The following is a 25,446-nucleotide window of genomic DNA, read 5'->3' as shown; positions in this document are numbered from 1 at the left end:
TGACTGTGTTGTCACAGGTGAACAGGTGAGCTGCAGTGTTTGTTAGATCAGACACAACAACTGTGCACATGACATATTTGGGACATTTGTACTTTGTGAGCTATGTTAAATGTAACCACGCCTCCTCTGTCTTATTTCATTCTTGGAGGTTTTATGAATGTTGGAAGTTTAAAATTCTTCTATTTCTCATTAACTGTAATATTATACATCCTGATCATTGCTGCCAACACGTCTCTGATTGTGGTTATCTGTGTGAACAGAAGCTTACATGAACCTATGTACATGTTTCTGTGCAGCCTGTTTGTGAATGAGCTGTATGGTAGTACAGGGCTGTTTCCATTCCTCCTGCTTCAGATCCTCTCTGATGTTCACACTGTTTCTGCTCCTCTCTGCTTCCTGCAGATCTTCTGCATTCACACTTATGGAAGCATTGAAGTTTCAAACTTAGCCGTCATGTCTTATGACAGATACCTCGCTATTTGTTGTCCTCTACAATATAACACCCAAATGACATCTAACAATACAGCTGTTCTGATTATGGTGATGTGGGCGTACTCTTTAGCGAAATTTCTTATTGCTTTGTCCTTAAACCTGCGTCTCAGGCTGTGTGGAAACGTCTTAAACAGTTTGTATTGTCAGAATTACCTGGTGGTTAGGCTGGCTTGTTCTAGCACAAAGGTGAATAATGTTTATGGGATTTTTGACATTATTATGACCATCATAGTCCCCACACTTATCATCTTGTTTTCTTACATGAAAATCCTCAAAGTGTGTTTTTATGGATCCAAACAGACGAGACAAAAAAGCCTGACCACCTGCACGCCTCAGCTGGTGTCTCTCTTGAATTTTTCTTGTGGTTGTTGCTTTGAAATATTTCAGAGTAGGTTCGATACGACGGGTTTACCTGCCGCTCTGAGAATCTTCCTGTCTCTGTATTTTCTCATGATGCAGCCGCTCATGAATCCGATCTTGTATGGAACGCAGATGTCAAAGATCAGAGGCGTTTATGAACATGTGCTGTCCTCTATAATGTCATGTGGGTGTAGTAAAGTTTCACAGAGTGATTGACAGCAGCTGACCTTGAAATGTGTTTGTTAAATTATGAGAAAGTGTCTTCCTGTGGAGATGAATTAATGTTTAGCTGATTTGTATTTAACAAAACAGAAGAGAAGCACCAGAGAGAACCTGTGTGCCACAGATATATACGCTGTAATATAATATAGCTTTCAGGCAACACACACACACACACACACACACACACACACACACACACACACACACACACACACACACACACACACACACGGGCGGATCTAGAAGGGTGGCATGGGGTGGCAAGTGCCACCCCAGTTTTGCATATGACAGTGTTGTTTATTAAAATAAGATTAACAGTTTGAGCGTAGTTACAGTCAACAGTGAACATAAATGCTAAAACTGAATATATTGCATAGTGTCCCCCCCCTGCAACATTAACAAATGGTTCAGCCCATAGCAGGACCGCTTTTTTATTGTTTTCAGTAGCCAGCGATGTTTATGTTCGTGCCAGAGCACATTTTGAACACCATGGGAATTACGGATTTTACACAGGTGGGTGGATGTTACACTCTGGAAATGGAAGGAAGGTGAGTGTTACTAACCCTCTGTGGTCCACGGACACGCTGCACCTCCAGATCACATGACTGATGTGAGCTGACACAGCAACAAGCTGCAGCCACGCTGAGTCTCTGTTTCAGCCACATTGAAAGTTCGGACTTCAAAGTTTTTAAATTTTAATTACAGGCCAGTAAATCCAGAGTTATGATCACACACACACACACACACACACACACACACACACACACACACACACACACACACAGAGATTATATAGTATAATAGGGATAAGTTTGGTTACTCTACGTGACTTCAGACCGTCTCAGATTCCCCTGGAAATGTGGCGGGGAGAGGTCGATCGGGTGGGTTTTCCAGCTTTGTGTTCTGGCTGTTTGCTTTTGTTTTGTGCGTGTTTATTTGATCTGACAACGGGAAAAACATAAATGTCAAAAATCTGCTTTTCATAATATAAATATCATTAAATAACTTTAGAAAAACTTCCATTTGACTCTTTACACTTAATGTTATAAAAAGATACATTTTATGTTTTAAATAATCTTAAAATGTTAGTCTGCAAAATGTGCAGAAATTTAATGTATTTATTCTCTTTAGCTGATAGTTTGTGTGGTAGACTGTATAACTGCATCTCTACCAGTTTCTCTGCACTCCAGCCTCCTCTGTGCCATGTGAAGGGATTTTCCTTAATGCAGGAGAAATTATCTAAATATAAAAGGAACAGGTTCGGCCATCGCACAATACAAATGGAAAAGGGCTACCTTTTAAATGCATCATGTTTTTAATTCGCAAGTTCATAAGCATTTTCCATTTCACAATCAGTTCTACCCCCAGGTCAGAAATATGTCTGGGAAAATTTCCCTAATATAATATTATTGATAAATACACCCATCTTGCGATTAATTTCATAAGTGCATGGAGGCAGGACCTCACAGCAGAAGCATACTCCATAATGTGTTGTACATTATTACATGTATATTATATGTAACGTGGTATTTTTCAATTATCGTATTTACCAACATCAAGAAGTGAAAAGCAAAGAAAGACCACGCCATGGTGCATGTTTAAACAAGGAGAGTTTACTGGTCATAATTATTTATTAAACAAATAAACCACATTTTTTAACCCCCCAAAATAGACGTTCAAAGCAACACAGCGGCGGCCCAATATCAGACAGAACTCCACTCTGTCGAGTGAGCAATCATAATGAAGCAGTTGGTTTTATTTTGTGGATTCAAGCTGCGCTTCATATTTTTGGCCACCAGATGTCACCAGAGAGGACTGTGTTGAAAAGCTTCGTTTTTCAATCTCATCTCGGAAAACTCAGTCACATGGTACGAAGGGGCCCAAATGCACAGCTCACTGGAAACAGGAAGTAGGAGGGGGCTGCCGGCCCAGTTAGGTCCCAATTTGTAGCCGGCCTCATTCCATCTTCCACCAATGGTCAGCCTCCACCTGGAAACTTACATAACACAAACATCACAGAGTACAAACAATGCCCCCGCCTGGTGTGGCGAGTAACAGCACCACACGGCAACAGGCAGTCTGCAGAGAAGGGTAGATTGGAGGCCAATATAGAGGGAGTTACAGTAGTCTAATCTAAAGGCAATAAAGGCATGGATAAGTTTCTCAAGGTCCTTACAGGGTATGTAAGGCTTGGCCTTGGCAATTTGGTGTAATTGGTAAAAGCTAGATTTAACTACAGTGGAGACTTGTTTGTCAAGTTTAAAAAAAAATGTCCAAGAGAACATCCAGGTCGCTTACAGTGTCAGAAAGAAAGGTGCAAACTGCCCAAGGGAACCTGTCAGTTGGTCCCTAGGAATATGGCTGTCGAAAACAAGAATTTCTGTTTTCTTTTCATTTAAAATGAGTGAGTTACTCAATAACCAATCCTTAACTTCTCTCTTACAATCAAAAAGGCAGCGTCCCACACGCCATCAGACTGTTTAACTCCTCTCTGGAGGGGAGAGGGAGGGGAAACAGGAAACAGGAGGACAAAGGAGGGGGGAACAACTAAGCTGTAGTGCCTCTGCACCTCACTGTACAATACCTTGTGCAATACTTTTGTAAATAGTCAACAGTGCAATAGACTCAATACTTGAAATGTGCAATTCACTTGTATTTTTATTTTTTATTCCTGTTTATTCTATTTATCCCCTTCGTATATTTTATTTATATTGTCTCTGTATTTATATATATGTGTGTGTGTGTGTGTGTGTGTGTGTGTGTGTGTGTGTGTGTGTGTGTGTGTGTGTATATATATATATATACACACACACACACACACACCCAGCACACCCCTGCGGGCGGTTTATCCTTCAAGCTCGGGTCCTCTACCAGAGGCCTGGGAGCTTGAGGGTCCTGTGCAGTATCTTAGCTGTTCCCAGGACTGCGCTCTTCTGGACAGAGATCTCCGATGTTGTTCCCGGGATCTGCTGGAGCCACTCGCCTAGCTTGGGAGTCACCGCACCTAGTGCTCCGATTACCACGGGGACTATATATATATATATATATATATATAATATATAACAATTCTGTAACTGTAACTTCGGTCGTTGCTGTGCTTTTTTTTTTGGAAGTCGAATTTCCCAGAGGAACCCACCCGAGGGATTAATAAAGTTCTATCTTATCTTATCTTATCTTATCTTATCTTATCTTATCTTATCTTATCTTAGCGACAGTAAGACATCCTCAGTCAGATGAAAGTAAATTTGAATATCATCTGCGTAACAATGGAAGGAAATTTTATATTTTTCAAAGATGCGACCTAGAGGTAACAAATAAAAGAAAACAACATAGGGCCCAACACAGCCCCTTGGGGCACACCACAGGAAAAGGGGGCAACAGAGGAAGAGTAATTTCCCATCGTAACAGCGAAGGACCTTTCAGAAAGGTACGATTTAGACCAACTAAGAGCAGTACCCTTAATGCCTACCATGTGTTCTAGCCTCGTTAAAAGGATATTGGAGTCCACTAAATCAAACGCTGAGGACAAATCCAATAAAACTAAAACCGCTGAGTGCCCTGAATCAGTGATTAAAAGGAGATCACTGAAAACTCTCAACAATGCCGTTTCTGTACTATGACATGTTTGAACCCAGACTGGAATTTATCAGTGATGCTATTTGCATCTAGATGGGCCCGTAGTTGCAAAAGGACTGTTTTCTTGTTTTACCCAAGAAAGGAAGTTGGGTAGGAAGGAAATCGGCCTATAGTTTGCAGGGTCATTTTGGTCAGTGCTACTTTTTTTAAGAACAGGTTGTGAGCAAACACATGGCAACAGTTGGAAGGAAAAACAGCAAGAAACCTTTGGATGGGCGCTGATGTTCACTGCTGAATGGCACATCGGGTCCTGTTATTTGTGGCTGCTTGCATCAATGTGTCCAGAAATGAAGACGGCTTTTCAGCAGCAAAGAGACAATATATGCAAATGTGACTGGTTCCAGTGCTGTGTTGCTGAAAAACAGTAGTCTCTTCGCAACACACGATTACTGACATTATCAAGATAACAAAAAACAAACGAACCCCAAAACAAAGCACCAAATGGGAGGAGCTGTGAGCCGCTGCCATCTTGGATCATCTTGGTTTTCTTTTTTTTTTTTTGCCTGTCCCATTTGGTTCTTTAGCCGTCAGAATTGTTGTCTGAAGACCAACAAGGATACCCAATGGATTTACTTTGCCAAATGGATCATCGTGGCATTGCCGTATTGGTCCATTTGGTCGATCTTTGTTTTTATTATTTATTATATTTTATTTTCAGATGTTACAGACGGGACAGACATGAGTGAGGGATAGGAAAGGGAGAAAGAAAGAGGAAGGAAAGGAAAAGCAGAAGGGGAGAGGGACAGTGAGAAAGGGGGGGAGAAAAAAAATAAGAATCTCCTGGATCACCTGTTGAGAGAGGAATAGAAAACAAGCAAAAAAGACAAAAAACAAAACAAAGCAACATACTAAACACAACACCATCGCATTAATCTAGCTAAGTGTAAACAGCAGTAAATACTAAATATTCAATGTTGTTGTGCAGCACGCAGGACAGATGTGCTTCGAAGTAGCAGCCAAGAAAGGTGTAATTTGGGTCTACGAGCAGTGAACACCCGTGTGCATACCTGTGTGGATCAGCGCGCTTGTATTCCAAAGGTTTCTCCATGTAACGATCTGCTAGGGAGTGTGGGGGGGCCACATCTAGGTTTTCATCAGGGTTAAACTAGAATTTGGTGAGTGGGAACCTTAAAATCAGGTGTGACAGTGAAGTGTGAAGAAAAGCATCACTTAGTTATGCGATGATGATTATGTCATCAAATCAGGGGAAATTAATCAACTTTGTCTGATGGCAGCTGTATGATTGCTTCTCGATTTAGCTGATTTTTAACAGAGCGGAGAACAAAAAAGGTTCATGAGCAAATAAGCAGTTCAGTCTTTATTTTTAAAAAGTGCCAAATATGATGGCTCCAGTTTGGCCTTATTTCATGGACGCAGAAAAATTTTTTAACATCTTTTTGTTAAATTATCAGATACAACAAGGTATCAAAGCTGCAAAAACCAAATACATGACTTATTAATCACAAAGTGTTGTTTGTGTGCACCTTTGCATATATTTCTTTTTTTTTTTTTGTATACATGTCGGAAAACTTCTGTTGCAGTAAATTACTCATCATAGCATCCATAAGATAGATAAGATAAGTTTAGATAACCTCTATTAGTTCCACGTGTGGGAAATTTCTTTTGTTACAGCAGTGGACAGTGCAAAGTTGCATAGAAAAATTAGAGAAAAAACACTGGAATAATATATCTATGAGATACTGTACACAATAGAATAAAATAAAATAAAAATAAAATACTATAGACAAATACAATTGAGTATAATACAACGATGCCAGAAAGAGTATTGCACTTAGTGTTATTGTACATGTGTGGATGTGTTTGATCAGCTGGAGTCTTTGTTGTGGAGTCTGACAGCAGTGGGGAGGCCTGTGAAATCTCTCCGTCCCACACCGTGGGTGCTGCAGCCACTGAAGGAGCTGCTCAGTGCTGTCAGAGTCTCCTGCATGGGGTGGGACATGTTGTCCAACAGGGGTGACAGCTTAGCCACCGTTCTGCTGTCACTCACCACCTCCACTGGGTCCAGAGGGCATCCTAGCTCAGTCTATAGAAGATGACTGAGACCACTGGCTTTCGTAAAGTTCATTCCACTGAAACAGCCCTTCTTAGAGTTTCTAATGACATTTTGTTACAAAGCGATGCAGGTAAATGTTCTGTTCTCTTAATGTTGGATCTTACGTCGGCCTTTGACACTGTTGACCACCATATTTCACTTAACAGGCTGAAACACTGGGTCGGTGTCTCTGGGACTGCATTGAAATGGTTCTCCTCGTATCTCTCTGAATGATATTCTTCTGTGGCAGTTTCTAAGTATAGATCATCTTCTGCATCTCTGTCTTTTGGTGTGCCACAAGGCTCTGTGCTGGGGCCATTACTGTTTCTAGTTTATTTACTCCCTCTTCAGCACATTTTGAGCCCTTTTGAGGATATTTGTTACCATTGTTATGCAGACGATATCCAACTCTATATATCTTTTAAACCGGAAGAGGCCTCGAAGCTGCAGCTTTTAAATGTGTGCTTGGAAACCATTAAAGGCTGGATGGCTGAAAACTTCCTCCAACTAAATGAAAGTAAAACCGAAGTCCTCTTATGTGCCCCAGATAGACATAGACCCAGTATAATAAATGCTCTTGGTCCTCTTTCAACGTTTGTAAAACCATCTGTCAGGAACTTAGGAATTATCCTTGATCCTGCTCTTACGTTAGATAGTCATGTTAAATCTCTTGTTCGGTCTTGCTTTTATCATTTAAGAAATATTTCTAAATTGAGCTCCATAATATCCTATACCGAACTGGAGATTGTTATTCATGCTTTTATCTCATCACGACTGGACTATTGCAATTCCCTGTTTACTTGTCTAAACAAAGGTTCCTTGGAGCGTCTGCAGATCGTTCAGAATGCTGCAGCAAGACTTTTGACGAAAGTTTCTAAATTTTCACATATAACACCGTTGCTTATGCAGTTACATTGGCTTCCTGTCGAATTTAGAGTCCATTTTAAGATTTTGGTTTTAACTTTTAAGGCTCTTCGACAACAAGCACCACCATATATCATTGAACTTTTACAGCCCTATGCCCCTAGTAGGTCTCTGAGGTCGAGTAGTCAGGGCCTACTTGTCACTCAGTATACGAGACTGAAAACTAGGGGTGATAGAGCTTTTGCTACTGTGGCCGCCAGACTGTGGAATTCCCTTCCTCAGGACTTACGATCCGCTGATTCATTGATTACTTTTAAAAAACAGCTAAAAACACATCTTTTTAAAACTGCTTTTTGCTAACTTTGTTTGTTTTTTGTCTTTTTAATCTGTTATATCTTGTAAAGCACTTTGTGATCTCTATCTAGAAATGTGCTATATAAATAAAATTTTACTTTACTTACTTTACTTACTTACCACAGAGTCATAGAAGGTCTTCAGGAGTGGGCCCTTCACTCCGAAAGACCTGAGTCTCCGCAGCAGGTACAGCCTGCTCTGCCCTTTCCTGTAGAGGGCGTCTGAGTTATGAGTCCAGTCCAGTCTGTTGTTCAGATGAACACCAAGCTACCTGTAGCTGTCCACAGCCTCAATGTCCATACCCTGGATGTTCAGTGGTTGCAGTGGAGAATGCTTGTGCCTGCGGAAGTCTACCACCAGCTCCTTGGTTTTACTGGCGTTGATCTGGAGGTAGTTCAGCTGGCACCAGTCCACAAAGTCTTGGGTCAGACCTCTGTACTCCTTGTCGTCCCCATCAGTGATGAGGCCGACTATTGCAGAGTCATCAGAGAACTTCTGCAGGAAGCACTGGGTGGAGCTGTGGGAGAAGTCTGCAGTGTAGATGATGAAGAGGAACGGAGCCAGAACCGTTCCCTGTGGGCCCCCGTACTGCAGACGACCCTGACAGGCTACAACAATTAAGGGCATAAAATGTAAGAACATAGAACATAAAATCAGTCTCTATGTGGATGATGTGTTGCTTTTTCTGCAAAACACACAAACCAACCTCTCTGAGGTAATTACTTTAATAAACTGGTTTTCAAGAGTTTCAGATTATTCAATTAACTGGCCAAAATCTACAGTTCTCCCCATTAACTGCTCCTTCCATAATTCTTCCTCTGCCCCACTGCAATCCGGAAATATTAAATATTTAGGTATTAATATCTCTCCTAAGCTTTCAGACTTAACTAAATTAAACCATATCCCACTTCTAAAGAAAGTAGAAGGCGATCTGACTAGATGGAAATCTTTACCCATATCACTCATGGGAAGGGTCGCCACTATAAAAATGATGATCTTGCCAAAAATAAATTACTTATTTTTGATGATCCCTAACAAACCATCACAAGATTGGTTCAGATCTCTGGATTCATATATTTCCAAATTCCTTTGGAAAGAGAAACCCCCGCGTATTAGCTTAAAAACGCTACAAAGAACCAAGGATAGAGGAGGATTAGATCTGCCTAATTTTCACCAATACTTCTTAGCCAACAGGCTTCAGTTCATCTCAGAATGGTTAAAACATACCTTCTTAGTTGAGCCCTGGCTAGATGTTGAACAGGCACTATGCAAGGATCTAGAGATTTCAGACCTACCATTTATTAGCTCAAACATCAAAAGACATGAATGCTTTAAAAGTATCAACATCAGCTTTTCTCTAACAGCATGGTGGGAGTTTCTAAAAATAACGGAGTCTTCATTAATCCCATGCAAACGTACACCTATCTGGAATAACCCTGACATATTACAAAACAATAATATGATTAATTTCCCAGAATGGAGTTGTAAAGGAATTAAATACTTAGAACATATATTAGAGGGAACAGAATTTATTCCATTTGACAGACTAGTTGCACAATATGGGATCAACAAGACAAGGTTTTTAGAATATCAACAAATTAAATCCATAGTAAAAAAGAAATTTAACCTCAGTCAAGTTGAATTACAAACACCACCAAGTGCGGCACATTTTCTTACTCTTAAATCCCCCAAATTATTATCTAAAATATACAGAACACTTTCTAAATTAGATGAATCAATATCCCTTCCTACTGCAAAGTGGGAAGCAGATTTATCAGTCAACCTAGACCAAAACTTCTGGTCTCAGATTTGCTTAAAAACTTTTAAATTAATTAAAAATCCCAGTCTGCAATTAATACAATACAAAATATTACATAGAGTGCACTATACAGGTCATCGGATGTTCAAGATGGGCTTTACATCTTCCAACAACTGCTCACACTGTCAAGGCAATTCACCGGACAATTACATCCACGCTCTTTGGTTCTGTCCACCAGTGCAAAAGTTTTGGCGCGAGATATGTGAAGACTTATCAAAGTGTCTGAAATGTAATATTCCAACCTCCCCCTTAGTGTGTTTGTTGGGCAGCTTAGATAATGTCACTTCAGAAAAGAATATCGCCCATATGGTTTTCACTGCCCTATGCATAGCCAAGAAAACAGTCCTCATGAACTGGAAAAATAAAAATAATCTTAATTCTAACCAATATAGAAATTATCTATTAGATTACATTAGTCTTGACACAGCCTCTGCCACCACATCAGATCAATTGCTCTGGGCCCCTTTTATCAGCTCCATCACCTAGTGGGGGTGGGGGGTCATAGTTTGGTCCCGCCTTCACTGTTGTGATTGGTGAGGGGGTAGGGACAGGCTTAGGGCGTCGGGGGGTTCCCCGGAGGCATCTTCCTTGGGGGGCTCAACCCGGGGTAGCGGTCACGTCCGGTTGAGGGCTCTGTTGGCTCTCAGGTGACTGTTTCCTCGCGGCTGCGTGCAGCGGGGCTAGGGGAGGGTCTGTGCTGACGGACGCGGGTTACTGACCTGGCAACCTGGCTGCCCCTGGGTGGGTCCGGGATGGGCGTGAGGTTCTGGGGGCGCTCCGTCTCTGGGCTGGGGCCCGGGCCGGGCCTCGGGGGCTCGGGTCCTGGTTGGTGTGTTGCCGGGGTTGTGGGCGGGTGGGTGCATGGGGGCCCGGCCCTGGAGCAGGGTGCCGCCGGTGCATCGAGCCGCCTGGGGGGCTCTTCAACTGGTGGGGGGGATGGTCACATCTTGCAGGAGCTTTCTTCTCTCAGGAACTCTCTGCAGGAGGGGGAGATACAGGAGAGGTGGAGGAAGATCTCAGCCTGGGCGTTTACCGTCTTATGTAGTCTGGAAGATGTGTGGATGGTGGGGTGGGTGCAGTTTTCTCTGTGGTGGGGTTGGGTGGACTGTCCAGGGCTCTGTGGAGCCGGGGGGGCGCTACTGCACTGGGCCCCGGTCTGATGGGCCTGGGCCCCCCTTCCCTGGCGGGTCGCGGAGGGTGGGAGTGCCTACTGGGGTCAGCGGGGGAGCTGGCCCCAGGGAGGGGTTACCTGCCCCTCCCTTCCTTCCCTCCCCATCTCCAGCTGCCTCCCTCTTCCCGCTCCTCCACAACCACCCACACATGCAGGGCCTTGGAGTAGGGGTATGTCACCAGGGTGCAGAGGAGGCTACCCCCCCCCCCCCCCTCTGTCCCCTTCTGGCTGCCTCTGCCTCAATTTTATCCCACAACTTAGACATTCACATTATTCACACTCTCATTACACATACATATAGGATCTTGGGGGTGGGCACAATCACGGAGTCCAAATCACCATCAGGGTGTATACCTCACCCCTGACGTCGTTGCCCACCTCTCAATTTTAAATACACTTAGTCATTGAGGGTTAGCAGGAGGGACTATGCGCTTACCTGCTGCTCCTTGGCAGGTAGCTCCATGCCCTCCTGGGTTTTAATTGCACCTTAGAACACATATGCATCAACACTACAATGAGCGGGTGGAGGGAGGTTTGGAGTCTTCTCCCACCCCCATTCTCTGCGGCCTGCTGGAGCGGGAGGGCTAGTAGGAGGAGTTGGCCGTCCGACTGCGGTCTGGGGTGTGGGGCCTCCCTGCTGCTGCGGAGTCGGGGTGGTCTGCCTCTCCCCACCGCAGGGAAAAGGGTAACACCACCTGGGTCTGGGTGCAATTCCCCCCTCCAGGGGCAAGGGTACCTAGACCCGGTTTGTAGAGTACGCTTGGGGAGTGTGATTGTGTGTACAGCGTCTCTTTATGTCTGTCTCCACGTTGGTTGAGTGTGGAGTAAGTGCATATGAGAGCATGAGGGTGGGAATGGATGTTTGTGTCTGTGTGTGCCTGTATGTCTGTGTCTATATGTCAGGTTGGGTATCAGACGCCACCTCTCTGGGGACACCTCAGGCCCTCCAAGGTTTGGAGGCCTATCTCCACCCACCACCACTTCCCCTGCCGGTGGCGGACTCCCTCAGGTGTCGGTGTGTTGGTGGTTCTTTGTGTCTGGGGGTGGGCGTCCGGGTACACACCGGCTCACTCCTTGGCGGCCGCTTGTCGGGGCCTGGGGCCTGGGGCTCGCTCGGGCCCCTTTGGAGGTGGGGTGCCCCCGGCCTCTCGGCCTAGGGCTCGGTCACTCAAGCGCAGCTGGGGGCCGGCGGAGCTCACGGGCGCGTCACTGCAACTCCCCCTGACTTCTGCTCCGCGGCTGCTGGGCGAGCCCTCATCTGGGACTCTCCTCAGCTCTTACTGGGACAGTGGCGCGGCTGCCCCTCTGTTGGTCTTCCTTGGTCTCTTGTGTTCTGGGGGCCTCTGGATGTCTGGAGTTTTGATCTCCTCCATACCTGCTTCATACCCTGGAGGACGGGGCTGTGGCCCCCCCACACTCCCTAGCAGATCATTACATGGAGAAACCTTTGGAATGCAAGCATGCTGATCCACACAGGTATGCACACATGGGTGTTCACAGACGCGGACTAAAGCTTTCTTGGCTGCTGCCTCAAAGCACACTGTGCGCTGTCTATCTTGCGTGCTGCACAATATCGTTTATTACTTAGTAAATACTGATATCTATGACTAGCTAGTTTATTGTGATGGTGCTTTGTTTTCTCTATTATTATGTTGCTCTTTGTTGTTTGCTGTCTCCTCTGTTTGTTTTTGTTTGTTTGTTTGTTTGTTTGTTTTTTTTCTCCATACAGGTGACCCAGGAGTTCTTTTTTTTTTTTTTTTTTTTGTCTCTCTTCCCCCCCCTTCTCACCGTCTCTTCTCCCCTTTGGTTTTCTTTCTTTCTCTCCCCCTCTCTCTCTCATTCATCCCCCCTGTCCTATTTATTAAAAAAAAAAAAAAAATGACAAAGGATGAACTGAAGCTCTGCCATCACGTAATGTCGCATACTGCTGTTTCTGATGTCATTTAGAAAAAAATAAAAAATAAAAAATAAAAAGACGACCCTGTCCGACACACAGCCCTGAGTCCTCACATACTGTGGTCGGTCAGTGAGGTAGTCCAGGATCCAGGTAGTGAGGTGATGGTCCACTCCAGAGTTCACCAGCTTGTCCTTCAAGACCGTGGGAAGAATGGTGTTGAAGGCACTGGAGAAATCAAAGAACATGATTGTCACAGTGCTCCCAGCGGTCTCCAGGTGAGCGAGGGAACGATGTAGGAGGTGAATGAACTGAAATGATTCAGTTCATTTGCCCACCTCACATCCCCCCCAGGCAGAGAGTTCTGATGTTTGTGGCCCGAGATGCGCCAACGTTTTTTGTTGAAGCTGGTTCTCCATCTTCTGCCTGTAGCTCTCCTTCCCATTCCTTATCAGTCCCCTCAGCAGGTCACATTTATAAAATCATTTGCTGCAGACTTACACCACAGCAGGTAACAAGTACACAGCTGGACGTTTAATGTTCCTTCCTGCTGCTTGTCCCTACTTTTACCTGAGAGTCCAAAACCAGCGTGAAGTTTAGGAAATAATGACACTTTTAAAAGAATATTTTTAATCATTATTGTCTCTTTTATGAAATGATGTTGAATTCTAGTTTATCAGTTTTCACGTATTTCATTCTTGAAGCCTATATGAAGGTAGGAGCTCTGAAATATTTGTATTTTATGATAACAGTGACGTTCTACATCACAGTCATTGCTACCAACACGTCTCTGATTGTGGTTATCTGTGTGAACAGAAGCTTACATGAACCTATGTACATGTTTCTGTGCAGCCTGTTTGTGTATTTTCAGATATATATAATTGTTTATAGAAATTTTCCATTAATTTAACCAGTTTATTATTTTCATATTGATTCTGACCTCTTTCATCTTTTAGTGACGTGAGATTCTAGTTTCCCAGCAGCCAAACGTGCCGATAACCGTCCAGGTTTATCTGCCAGCTCAAACAGCCTTAGCATAGAATATACTGGCCTCTGCTTTTTCAGTCACAAATTGATTCAGAGCTGATCTAGTGGCTTCTATTTTTTTCAGTACGTCAGGTGAAAAATGTATTTTGAGGGAGTGCTCTAGATCTGCTCATTTTTTTTCCAGGTCCATTTGATGTTTTAAAGATTCTTTCTTTTTCGCTATACTGTATGAAATTATAACGCCACGTAAGTATGCCTTCATTGTCTCCCAAAGGACAAAAGGATTTGTGTTTATTATCATTTGTCCGTAAAAAAAGATCCACTTGTTCTTTTATATAACTCCGAAACATAGAATTATTTAAAAGTGATGGATTTAATCGCCAACTACGTAGAGTTGGGTGAGCTTCAGGAGGTGAAATATTTAAATGAACATCTGCAGAGAGTATACGCGTACCAGTATCACAAATACTAACTCTGTTGACCTCCCTCGAGACAAGGAAATAATCAATACGGGAAAAACTCTTATGTGGATTAGAATAAAAAGTATAATCTTTTTCACCTGGATGAAGAGTTCTCCAAACGTCTATCAGCTGCAAGTCAGAACACAGTCCCTTGATAGCTTCTTGCTTTTTGGATACTGAGCTGTTGGGTGGTGGATTTTGATCCATTTCTGGGTCTATGCTACAATTAAAATCTTCTGCCAGAACAGTAAATGTTGTCAAATTGACAGATATTTCTTTTATAAGTTCTGAGTAAAAATTTTCCAGATATACATTCGGAGCATAAATACAGCCTATCAGAACAGATTCCCCATATAAACGTCCTCTTCAACCTGAGCCTGAGGTTGGGAAGAGTCCCACAGCTCTGGAAAACCTCCTGTGTTGTACCAGTGCCAAAGACTTCACGCCCCAAGGACCTCAACAGCTACAGGCCGGTGGCTCTGACATCCCACCTGATGAAGACCCTGGAGCGGTTGGTCCTGGCTCAGCTTCGGCGCCTAATAAGCTCATCACTGGACCCACTTCAGTTTGCCTACCAGCCTGGCATTGGAGCGGATGATGCCGTCATTCACCTCCTACATCGTTCCCTCGCTCACCTGGAGACCGCTGGAAGCACTGTGAGAATCATGTTCTTTGATTTCTCCAGTGCCTTCAACACTATTCTTCCCTCGGTTCTGAAGGACAAGCTGGAGAACTCTGGAGTGGAGCATCACCTCACTACCTGGATCCTGGACTACCTCACCGACCGACCACAGTATGTGAGGACTCAGGGCTGTGTGTCGGACAGGGTCGTCTGCAGTACGGGGGCCCCACAGGGAACGGTTCTGGCTCCGTTCCTCTTCACCATCTACACTGCAGACTTCTCCCACAATTCCACCCAGTGCTTCCTGCAGAAGTTCTCTGATGACTCTGCAATAGTCGGCCTCATCACTGATGGGGACGACAAGGAGTACAGAGGACTGACTCAAGACTTTGTGGACTGGTGCCAGCTGAACTACCTCCAGATCAACGCCAGTAAAACCAAGGAACTGGTGGTAGACTTCCGCAGGCACAAGCATTCTCCACTGCAACCACTGAACATCCAGGGTATGGACATTGAGGCTGTGGACAGCTACAGGTACCTTGGTGTTCATCTGAACAATAGACTGGACTGGACTCATAACTCAGACGCCCTCTACAGGAAAGGGCAGAGCAGGCTGTACCTGCTGTGGAGACTCAGGTCGTTTGGAGTGGAGGGCCCACTCCTGAAGACCTTCTATGACTCTGTTGTGGCTTCTGCTATCTTTTATGGTGTGGTCTGCTGGGGCGGCAGCATCTCTGCTGGGGACAGGAAGAGACTGAACAGGGTGATCCGCAGGGCCAGCTCTGTTCTAGGATGCCCTCTGGACCCAGTGGAGGTGGTGAGTGACAGGAGAACGGCGGCTAAGCTGTCATCCCTGATGGACAACATCTCCCACCCCATGCAGCAGACTGTGACAGCACTGAGCAGCTCCTTCAGTGGGAGACTGCGGCACCCACGGTGTGGGACGGAGAGATTTCGCAGGTCTTTCCTCCCCACTGTTGTCAGACTCCATAATAAAGACTTTAACTGATCAAACACACACATCCACACATGTGCAATAATCTTTTCTGGCATCGTTGTATTTTTACTCAGTTGTATATAGTATTTGTATTTGTATTCTATTTTTATCTTATTGTATATTTTTATTCTATTTTATTCTACTGTATATAGTATATTATTTTATTCTATTCTGTACAGTTGTGTACTGTATTTATTCTTATTGTATTCTAATTTTTGCCTCATAACTTTTGCACTGTCCACTTCCTGCTGTGACAAAACAAATTTCCCACGTGTGGGACTAATAAAGGTTATCTTATCTTATCTTATCTTATCTTATCTTATGACAAATCTACCCTGATCAACTTTAATACACTTTGTAAGAACAAATGGGGTATTTTTATGAATTAAAATTGCAACCCCTCTCTTACTTGATGAAAAAGAAGAAAAGCACACCTGCCCCACCCATTCTCTCTTTAGTTTTAGGTGTTCCACATCTGAGAGGTGAGTTTCTTGCAGGAGAGCAATGTTAGTTTTCTCCTTCTTAAACCAGGTCAAAATCTTCTTACGTTTAATAACATTGTTTATCCCTTTAACATTCAGGGAAACATACTTTAGATCACTCATTGCAGGATCAGTTTACTTAGATTATGTATTGTGGTAGCGACAACAGAAGTATCAACCTTGTAGTTCAACTTATGAAACAGATTATGCTCAGATCTGCTCAAACACCAACAAATTATAGACAAAAATCTGGGTACTGAAAAATAATATTCCTGCAATAAACATTTATATCCCACATAACATTTCAAAAGGTGATTGTCTTTATTGTTATGATATGGTTGTACTCATCTACTATTACTATATGTTTAAGCCTCCATCTGACTCTGTGGGAGCATCATAAACAGTTTGTACTGTGATAACTACCCTACTGTACAGGTAGCTTGTTCTGGCACTGAAGTCATCTATCTATCTACCTACCTACATACACACATACATACATGTACACATCGCATGATTTTGTGTCTTTATGTCTTTAAGACATTCCTGCAGTTTAACTCATTGGTGTGTGTTATCTGGCTTCATGGACAGATAGAGCTGGGTGTCATCTGCATAGCAGTGTAAATGTATGCTATGTCTTCTAATGATACTGCCTAAGGGAAGCATGTATAATGTAAACAGAATTGGTCCTAGCACTGAACCCTGTGGAACTCCATAATTAACCTCAGTGTGTGAAGAGGACTCTCCATTTACATGCACAAACTGGAGTCTATTAGATAGATATGATACAAACCACTGCAGTGCAGTACCTGTAATACCTACAGCATGTTCTAATCGCTCTAATAGGATATTATGGTCGACAGTATCGAACGCTGCACTGAGGTCTAGCAGGACAAGCACAGAGATGAGTCCACTGTCAGAGGCCATAAGAAGATCATTTGTAACCTTCACTAAAGCTGTTTCTGTGCTGTGATGAGCTCTGAAACCTGACTGAAACTCTTCAAATAAACCTCTGCAGATGATCTGTTAGCTGTTTGACAACTACTCTTTCAAGGATGTTTGATATAAAGGAAGGTTGGAGATTGGCCTATAATTAGCTAAGACTGCTGGGTCTAGAGATGCTTTTTGAGTGTAGGAGCCATAATTGAATGTATTGAATTTTGATGATCACTGGGCTTTTATTTGTTTGGTTGTTATGGGAGTCACGTGGGTGCTAGCGGTGACATAAATGGGCGTTGTCAGTCTGTCATTCACGAAATGTCTGAATCGGGATCCGATGACATTACTCTGTAAACTCTCAAAGCACTTTAATTAAACGAGCAAACAATTCCATCTCTCGCATTATTGCGTAACTTTGACAGTGCGTCAGGCAAATAGGCAGGCTTCATCCCCGGCCTCTAGCGACTGTGGAAGTCGCTACATTGAGTAAAGGTTTAACTACAGCCAGCTTGAAGGCCTGTGGTACATAGCCGATCATTAGAGATAGGTTGATCATATTTAAGATCGAAGAATTAATTAATGGCAGGACTTCTTTGAGCAGTTTTGTAGGAATGGGGTCTAAAAGACACGTTGATGGTTTGGAGGAAGTAATTATTGAAGTTAACTCAGAAAGATCAATTGGAGAAAAAGAGTCTAAATGAACATCAATGGTACTAAGAGTAGCTTTTTTCTCTAATGGTTTGCACTTCTTACACTGTACGGTAATACTTTTAATAACGATGCTTTTTTTAATCCTTGAAGAAATCCTATATTTGTATGTGTGTTTTTTTTCTGACAGAAAATTTTAATGTAGAAACAAATAGGCACACACGGTCCTTTTATTTTATCATTTAAATATCAAAATTCATCTTTTGGTTCAAACACTGTATTTTTAAAACTCCACACAGGATTATCGCAGTTTTCTAGTTTACCTTCACATCATATTTTAATATCAGAATAGTAACAGACATCTATTACAGTAAAGTGTGTGCTGTACTGATGGCTTGGCCTGACATGCGTTAATGATGCTCTTATGGGAACTATTATGGGAAATATAAAGCAGCAGATGTTGCTGAAGCCTCAGTGCAGAAATCGGCTGCAGAAACAAGTTCAGAGTACTGGAGGCAGAAATGAGAGTAAATGTTGGACTATTTCTGCTCGTGAGTGTTTCACTTTAACCTGAACATTTTAAACCCAGCAAAGCAGCATTTGTCAGAAGAATGAGTGTGTGATGAGACATGAGAAGCAAACCTGTTTCTAGTTTTCAAACATTTGCTTTTTCACTTAAAGCAAGAACAATGGTGAACTCAACTGTGCCTTACTTTATCCTCAGCACATATATAAATGTAGGAAGTTTGAAATACTTGTTCTTTGTGTTAATTGCGCTGTTATACTTTAGTATAGTTTTTGTGAACACGTCTCTGATTGTGGTTATCTGTGTGAACAGAAGCTTACATGAACCTATGTACATGTTTCTGTGCAGCCTGTTTGTGAATGAGCTGTATGGTAGCACAGGGCTGTTTCCGTCCCTCCTGGTTCAGATCCTCTCTGATGTTCACACTGTTTCTGCTCCTCTCTGCTTCCTGCAGATCTTCTGTCTCTACACGTATGGACACGTAGAGTTTTGTAATTTAGCCGTCATGTCTTATGACCGATATCTCGCTGTCTGTTATCCCCTGCACTACAAATCACATATGACGGATAACAAAGTAGTTATCTTCATTGTTGTCATATGGTTGTACTCTTTTGTGAAATTCACGATCACGTTGTGTTTAACCCTCCGTCTGACGTGGTGTGGGAAAATCATAAATGGGCTGTATTGCCATAACTACCTAGTTGTAAAGTTGGCATGTTCAGACACCAACCTGAATAATCTTTTTGGGCTTTTTGGTATTGTCATCACTGTTTTAGTTCCTCTGCTTCCAATCTTCTACTCCTACATGAAAATACTCAAAGTGTGTTTTTCTGGGTCCAGACAGATGAGACGTAAAGCCGTCAGTACCTGTGCGCCTCACCTGGCCTCCCTCCTAAACTTTTCTTTTGGGTGTTTATTTGAAATACTCCAGAGCAGGTTTGATACGACCAGTGTACCCAGTGCTCTGCGAATCTTTCTGTCTCTGTATTTCCTCATCATTCAACCGCTTTTAAATCCGATCATGTATGGGACACAAATGTCTAAAATAAGACATGTGCTGTGCTATAAAATGTCGCTGTGATTCTTACACATGTAGGATGTTTAAATTCAAGTTTGAAGTCCTAAACTTTTCTTTTGGATGTTTGGAAAAACTTCTGAGCAGACTTCACACGACAAGTGCATCCAGTGTGTTTTGAATCACTCTGTACTTCTGATCATGTATACAAATGCCCAGCATCTAAAAACAATATGATCAAGTCTCCTTCCTCTAAAATATAAGCCATCCGTCTAGCTGTGATTTTTCATATATGTGTAAGATGTTCAGTATAATACATAACCACGCCACTGTCATATCAGTTTCATGTTAATAAAGTTTTTTTTATCTTGATGTTAAAGAGTTGTTTTTATGAAGTGAACTGATATAAACCTCACAAAAAGACAAGCATTAGGTAAAAACGTAAGCCAGAGAGAAATCCTTTCTGTTGTAGTTGCTGTCACTGAATTATGGTAAAACAAAAATAGATAAATCAGAACAACAGAAATAAACACTGTTTGAAAAAGATTACTTTGCTGTGGTTATCTTAATTAAACACTTTGCTAAAATATCACACGTGGCTTCCTTTTTTGTCCTTCCCACGAGCTGGGACTTTGTTGAAGTGGTCATTTCTGGTTTCATTTGTTAGGCTATCCCCTCTCTGTGCCTTCTCCAATTTTGGTGATTAAACACTGTCAGGTGCAGGTGTAGCTCAGTTGGATGAGCTTGTAGTCATAAATCACATGACTGGCAGCGGCTGTTCGGGGTTTGAGTACGACCCATGGCTCGTTTTTAGAAAAAGATTTTTGAACTCAATTTCCATCTGGGATTAATAAAGTTTCTCTGATTCTGATTGCTGGACACCCAAACAAAACATGCAATAAGAGGCTCTAATGTCAGCGTCCTGTTAATGTTGGTGGCGTCAGTTACACAATGGACCCAGAGCCAGCAGTGCACGGGCAGGAATGCATTTCTTACTTGGAAAATCCGACAACAATTCATAATAAAAATGGGAAACTTCATTATCTTCAATGTACTATTGCTGTGTCATCTTTATTACTATTAATGAAGGATATTCAGCACCGAGCTAACAATGTTAGCTGGCGTTAGCTGAGGTTAGTTCATTCAATTCAATTCAATTTTATTAATACAGCGCCAAATCCCAAACACCGCCGCCTCAAGGTCCTTTATATTGGTAAAAGGTAAATGGCCTGTATTTGTATAGTGCTTTACACTACATCCAGTCACACACACATTCACACACTGGTGATGGCAGCTACATTGTAGCCACAGCCACCCTGGGGCGCACTGACAGAGGCGAGGCTGCCGGACACTGGCGCCACCGGGCCCTCTGACCACCACCAGTACACTGTAAAAAAAAATCTGTCAAATTTACGGTAAAATACCGGCAGCTGTGGTTGCCAGGAATATACCGTGTAAAAAATGTGGAATCTGTAAAAGACAATACGGTATACTGGTTTTGTAACCCTAATTTTTAAGGTAGACAACGTATTATTTTACCAAAATCATGATAGAAAAAACCAAATATATTTGTCAATTATACAGCAATTTAATGTAAAAAAATGCAACTTTCCATAGCTTTTTACGGATATTTGCAGTAAAAAAAAAAGTAATAATATAATAATATTTACAGTAATTTGTTGTTAATTTAACAGTAATAGGATAGACCCTATTATTGTAAATAACTGTAAAAATAACAGAAATATGTTAAACCTTATTAAAACCTTTGACAGTAAAAAACACAGTGAAATTGTATAACAAATTACAGCATTTTATTTTGACCAGATACATTTTACGGTAAATTCCTGGCAACCACAGCTGCCGGTATTTTACCGCTAAAAATACAGTACAATATGAGGAACATAAATGGTTTACCGTACATTTTACATTTGCAACCGCTAAATATAGAAAAATCTAAAGATGCTCATATACAACCAAGGTAGAGAATATTACTGATAAACAATGAGAAAATTTGACATACCATTTGAAAACAGACTAAACATATTATTTTCTCTATTCCTACAAAACAGCATAGATCTTGAGAATACAGCATGTGTCCATATATATGGCTGGTAATCCATGGAGGAATGAATAAACATGAAACAAAATATTACCTGCCCCTGACCTATCAACAGTAATGAGTCACTGGGTCCTGCCTTGGTGAAGGAAAGGACTCGGTGGAGTTTCTAATGCGCATGGTGTTGAAGATACAAGCTCTGCAGGAGTACTTCAATGTCCATCAGGAGTTCACTTTGGACTGGCAGGATCCCCTCTGCAGCAAAAAAAATGGACAAAGTTTGATCAGTGCTTGAGCAAAATGCACAGAAATGAACAAAACGTGCTGCCAAAACCAGATCTAATGATAAATGATTTCTTAAGTGTAAAATATACAGTTCTTAAAGGATAGCTATTGTCAAAATGCAACCTGGGCTGTTTTTTTCAGTTTTTTTTTTTTTTACTGTAAACGAGACAAACATATATCTAAAAGCATAATTACGACAAACAAGCCGTTTTTGAGATTGACCGTGATTTTGTTTTGTGGTCAATAGCCAGTGAATGGGAATACTAGGGGGCCGGGGCATAAATTTGAGCACATCAAAATCAATACAGTAAAAAAAACAAAAAACAAAAAAAACAGCCCAGGTTGCGTTTTGGCAATAGTTATACTTTAAATCTACTTATGTAAAAGTTATACATAGACAACGCAGCCCTAATCACAATCATAATTTGTTGGAAAACGTATTTAAGTTTCGTATTGATTTATCATAGAACTTGAAGTTAATGGCTGAATGCATGGTGATGAGACCTATCATTCAATCTACATTTTATAGCGTATGAAACTGCTCACCTGGACATGAACCTGAGCTCGGCTGATTAAGATTAGTGTCTCCTGTCCATCTTTCTTTAGCAAAACTTGAATAATACCACTGCTTACCTCTTATTGAATCTTTGGGTGCAGACTTAATTGAAGAGCCTCGTATAAACAGGCAGGGTGTGATGTTTAGGGAAACCAAAGAATACAGCCGCCATCATTTCTGCCAGAAGACTCATTGGGTGCAACGAAGCTTTCATTGTGGACTGGCTAGATACCTTCTGCATTCAGAAGGAAAACAAGAAGGGCATACACCATAAACAATAATAACTGACAAAAATAATGAGACAAGAAATTAAAGTAACAAAATAAGTGCAAATCAAGTTTCCCTGTGTTACAGTGTAGCTGAATGTTTTTCAACAATTTGATTTACGATAAAACACATACCAAATATTTCCAGCCAAGGTTTGTTTCAATCTTCAGCATTTTTTTCCTGCCATTGTCTTGAAACTGTTTCATCTGTCTCTCTCATTTGATGCTGTTTACAAAAACAAAACAGCAATATTGTAAAGGGAAAAAGGAAAATTAATTTAATGGAAAAAAAAAAGATTATGACCTGAAATCTCACCATTTCCTGAGAGTCACAGGTCCTTTGAGTATCCTTATGGTTTCTGCTCAAATTCAGTGTCTGAAAAGGGCAGGAACAAAACAAACCTTTTTAATCATAATAAAGACAAAATAAGATTTAGAGACAGACGACAAAGAAATGTGTAAAATATCTTCTTGAATCTGTTTACTTTACTAACCTTGAAAGAGACTCTTGGGTCTTAGCTGTGCCACCACCCTTAAACCTTAAAACAGATGGAGACGATATGCTGGCCTGGCTCGAAATTTCCATATTTGGTGCTGTAAAACAATATCACAAACAATAGCTTAATTGTACTTTTTGGACCTTGGCCAAAGCATAATAGAAAAAACAGAAAGTCCTTCATGGCTATTGTGCAATGAAATCATAATACTTACTGGTTTGTTTCTCAGATGTCTCCACTCCTAATGATTGTAGTGCCTCCAGTACAATTTCAAGGATTGAGGCAGACAGGTCCGGCAGCACCTTAGTAATGGAACTCCTTATGCTGCCCCCCATTTCCAAGATCTCTGATAAAAGAATGTGAATAAAGGTCAATTTACACCAAGTGGTACCTTTGGTCTTAAAATATGAAGCTGATCTTGCTTGATACTACACTTTTATACAGTGTTTCGTAAGTACCAAACTAACAGCACCATTATTGTGACAGCACACTGTGTTTCAATGGAACCATTTGGTACCCATACTTCATGTAAGATGTTAATGGATAGAAATCAATTAAGTCAATGGGTTTTGACCAAAAAAATCATTTTATTTAAAACAGCTTACTATCACTTATGTCACACAGAACATCAGCAGGAGGCTCAGTAGAGGGCTCTTCTGATTTCTGCCACAGATCAGACTCTAGCAGACATCTCAAAGTCTCTCTTAAAGGCACATAATAGGCAAACCTATCTTTTCTGTTTTCATCTCTCCCTAAAAATATTTTCTTTGGTTCCGCATAGTTGAAGGCTTTTTTAAAGATCTGAGCTCTGGAGTGCACTGTCCTCAATGGCCCGGTATGACATGCAGAAAAAAGATCATAGCTTTTGACAGACTCACAGACTTTGTTGATGTCCTCCTCTGATAATGATGTGTCATCTTTTAACAGTGATGCAAGTTTACCCAAACTGTATGTCTGTCCCAACTCATGCATGTTCTGCATTTCCTCTACAATGTTCTGTATGGTTGAAGCAGGCAGTAGAAACTGACCCTGCAATTTTAAGTAGAATAGTGAAACGTTTCTCAGAAAAAGATCACAGAATTCAGGGGGCATTTCCATGTTATCTTCATGTGTAATAGACTGTGCAGCAGGCTCGGAAATCAAGGGTACAAAGTCATCTGATGTGGTTGGAACAGATGATGATTGACATGCAGACTCTCTATATAAATCACCAATGCTGCTGTCTGAAAACTCTGTGTTTACGTGACATGTGAGCAGTAAAAGATGATTTAACTCTAAAGGTATTTGTGCATCCTCTTACTGGACAAGTGTCCTTCCACAATATGGCTCTTCAGATGAGCTATTAACTCTTTAGAGTTCTGACACTGACGTTCACACATCGCCATTGCACATGTAAACGAAGAAACCACCACCACACCAGTGACATGGGTGGGGGCAGTGTCTTCGGTAAAAATGAGCCTTAAACGCGCCATACCTGGTGTATGTCTGCTTGCAGCCTGCTTCAATACACCGAAAGAAACAACGTGGCTCATTCCGATGCAGTTTACAATGAAGCACGTAGCCCCTTGATGACTGAACTACCTTACCACAGAAATTACACGTTAACATAACTCCAAGTACTTTGGTAATTCCTCCCTAGCGAATTAAGCACGCCAAATACAGAAACTAATCCAGAGCAATGCTTCCCTCGTGACAGTAATGCTAACTCAACTCACAAATGCTAACTAAATTCACAACCTCACTCATAAAAAACGAACTGCTAAAATTATCTATAAACGCTGGGCTGGTGGATTTTTATAACAGAGATAACTTGAAGTTGCATGTACTCACCTCACCTCGAACTAATTGTAAGCTGCCAGGATGTCTACAAATTCCGAAGATGCTGTGGTCCAAGCAGCAATAAATGGCGCTAATATACGAGTTCAAAACTGTGTCCGTTAGCGAAGCCAACTTGAGTCTCCTGCATGAAAAAAAGAGCGGTTGGCACACAGCTCAGCAGCGCGCCGCGCTATTGGTCATTTTCAGGTGACGTCATCCCGCAATGTAACGTCGCTCTTTGTTTCTTTAGGAGGTTCGAATTTGATCAGAAGTCATGTCTGCAGACCGCTGCAGCCACATCTTACCTTGCTTCCCCTTTTTTTGGTGAAATGGTTCGCTCATACTGCACAATGTTGCTACCAGATTTTTTTTCTCTGCAATTCGAACGTAAAACGTCTGTACACACAGTTTACCAGCAGTTTAGCTACC

General features: G+C 41.9%; 2 protein-coding genes and 1 long non-coding RNA gene across 4 annotated transcripts; 2 read left to right on the top strand and 1 right to left on the bottom strand.

The window, feature by feature from the left end:
- The first annotated feature begins 102 nt into the window (after positions 1-102).
- On the top strand, positions 103-1,068 carry LOC147315300 (olfactory receptor 52E4-like). Its single transcript, XM_086260362.1, has one exon. It carries the CDS (start codon positions 103-105, stop codon positions 1,066-1,068), a length of 966 nt encoding a protein of 321 aa, XP_086116488.1.
- Positions 1,069-18,550: 17,482 nt separating this feature from the next.
- On the top strand, positions 18,551-19,605 carry LOC147315299 (olfactory receptor 4B13-like). The gene has a single exon (XM_086260449.1). It carries the CDS (start codon positions 18,628-18,630, stop codon positions 19,603-19,605), a length of 978 nt encoding a protein of 325 aa, XP_086116575.1. The 5' UTR covers positions 18,551-18,627.
- Positions 19,606-21,265: 1,660 nt separating this feature from the next.
- LOC147315298 (uncharacterized) lies at positions 21,266-23,275 on the bottom strand. Of its 2 annotated transcripts, none has more exons than XR_015124784.1 (5): positions 23,197-23,253; positions 23,019-23,104; positions 22,838-22,928; positions 22,514-22,671; positions 21,266-21,850 (listed from the first exon to the last, which is right to left on the bottom strand). It is a non-coding gene; the product is annotated as an uncharacterized LOC147315298 (long non-coding RNA). The 2 variants fall into 2 exon arrangements; XR_015124783.1 differs by having other exon boundaries at positions 21,268-21,850; positions 23,019-23,078; positions 23,197-23,275.
- Positions 23,276-25,446: the final 2,171 nt, after the last annotated feature.

The sequence above is a fragment of the Aulonocara sp. 'chitande type north' Nkhata Bay genome, linkage group LG14 (genome assembly GCF_057382095.1).
Source record: "Aulonocara sp. 'chitande type north' Nkhata Bay isolate Kocher_YH1m ecotype deep benthic linkage group LG14, A_spYH_male_GT1.1, whole genome shotgun sequence".
Taxonomy (NCBI): domain Eukaryota; kingdom Metazoa; phylum Chordata; class Actinopteri; order Cichliformes; family Cichlidae; genus Aulonocara; species Aulonocara sp. 'chitande type north' Nkhata Bay.
This window is presented reverse-complemented; position numbering and strand designations above follow the sequence as displayed.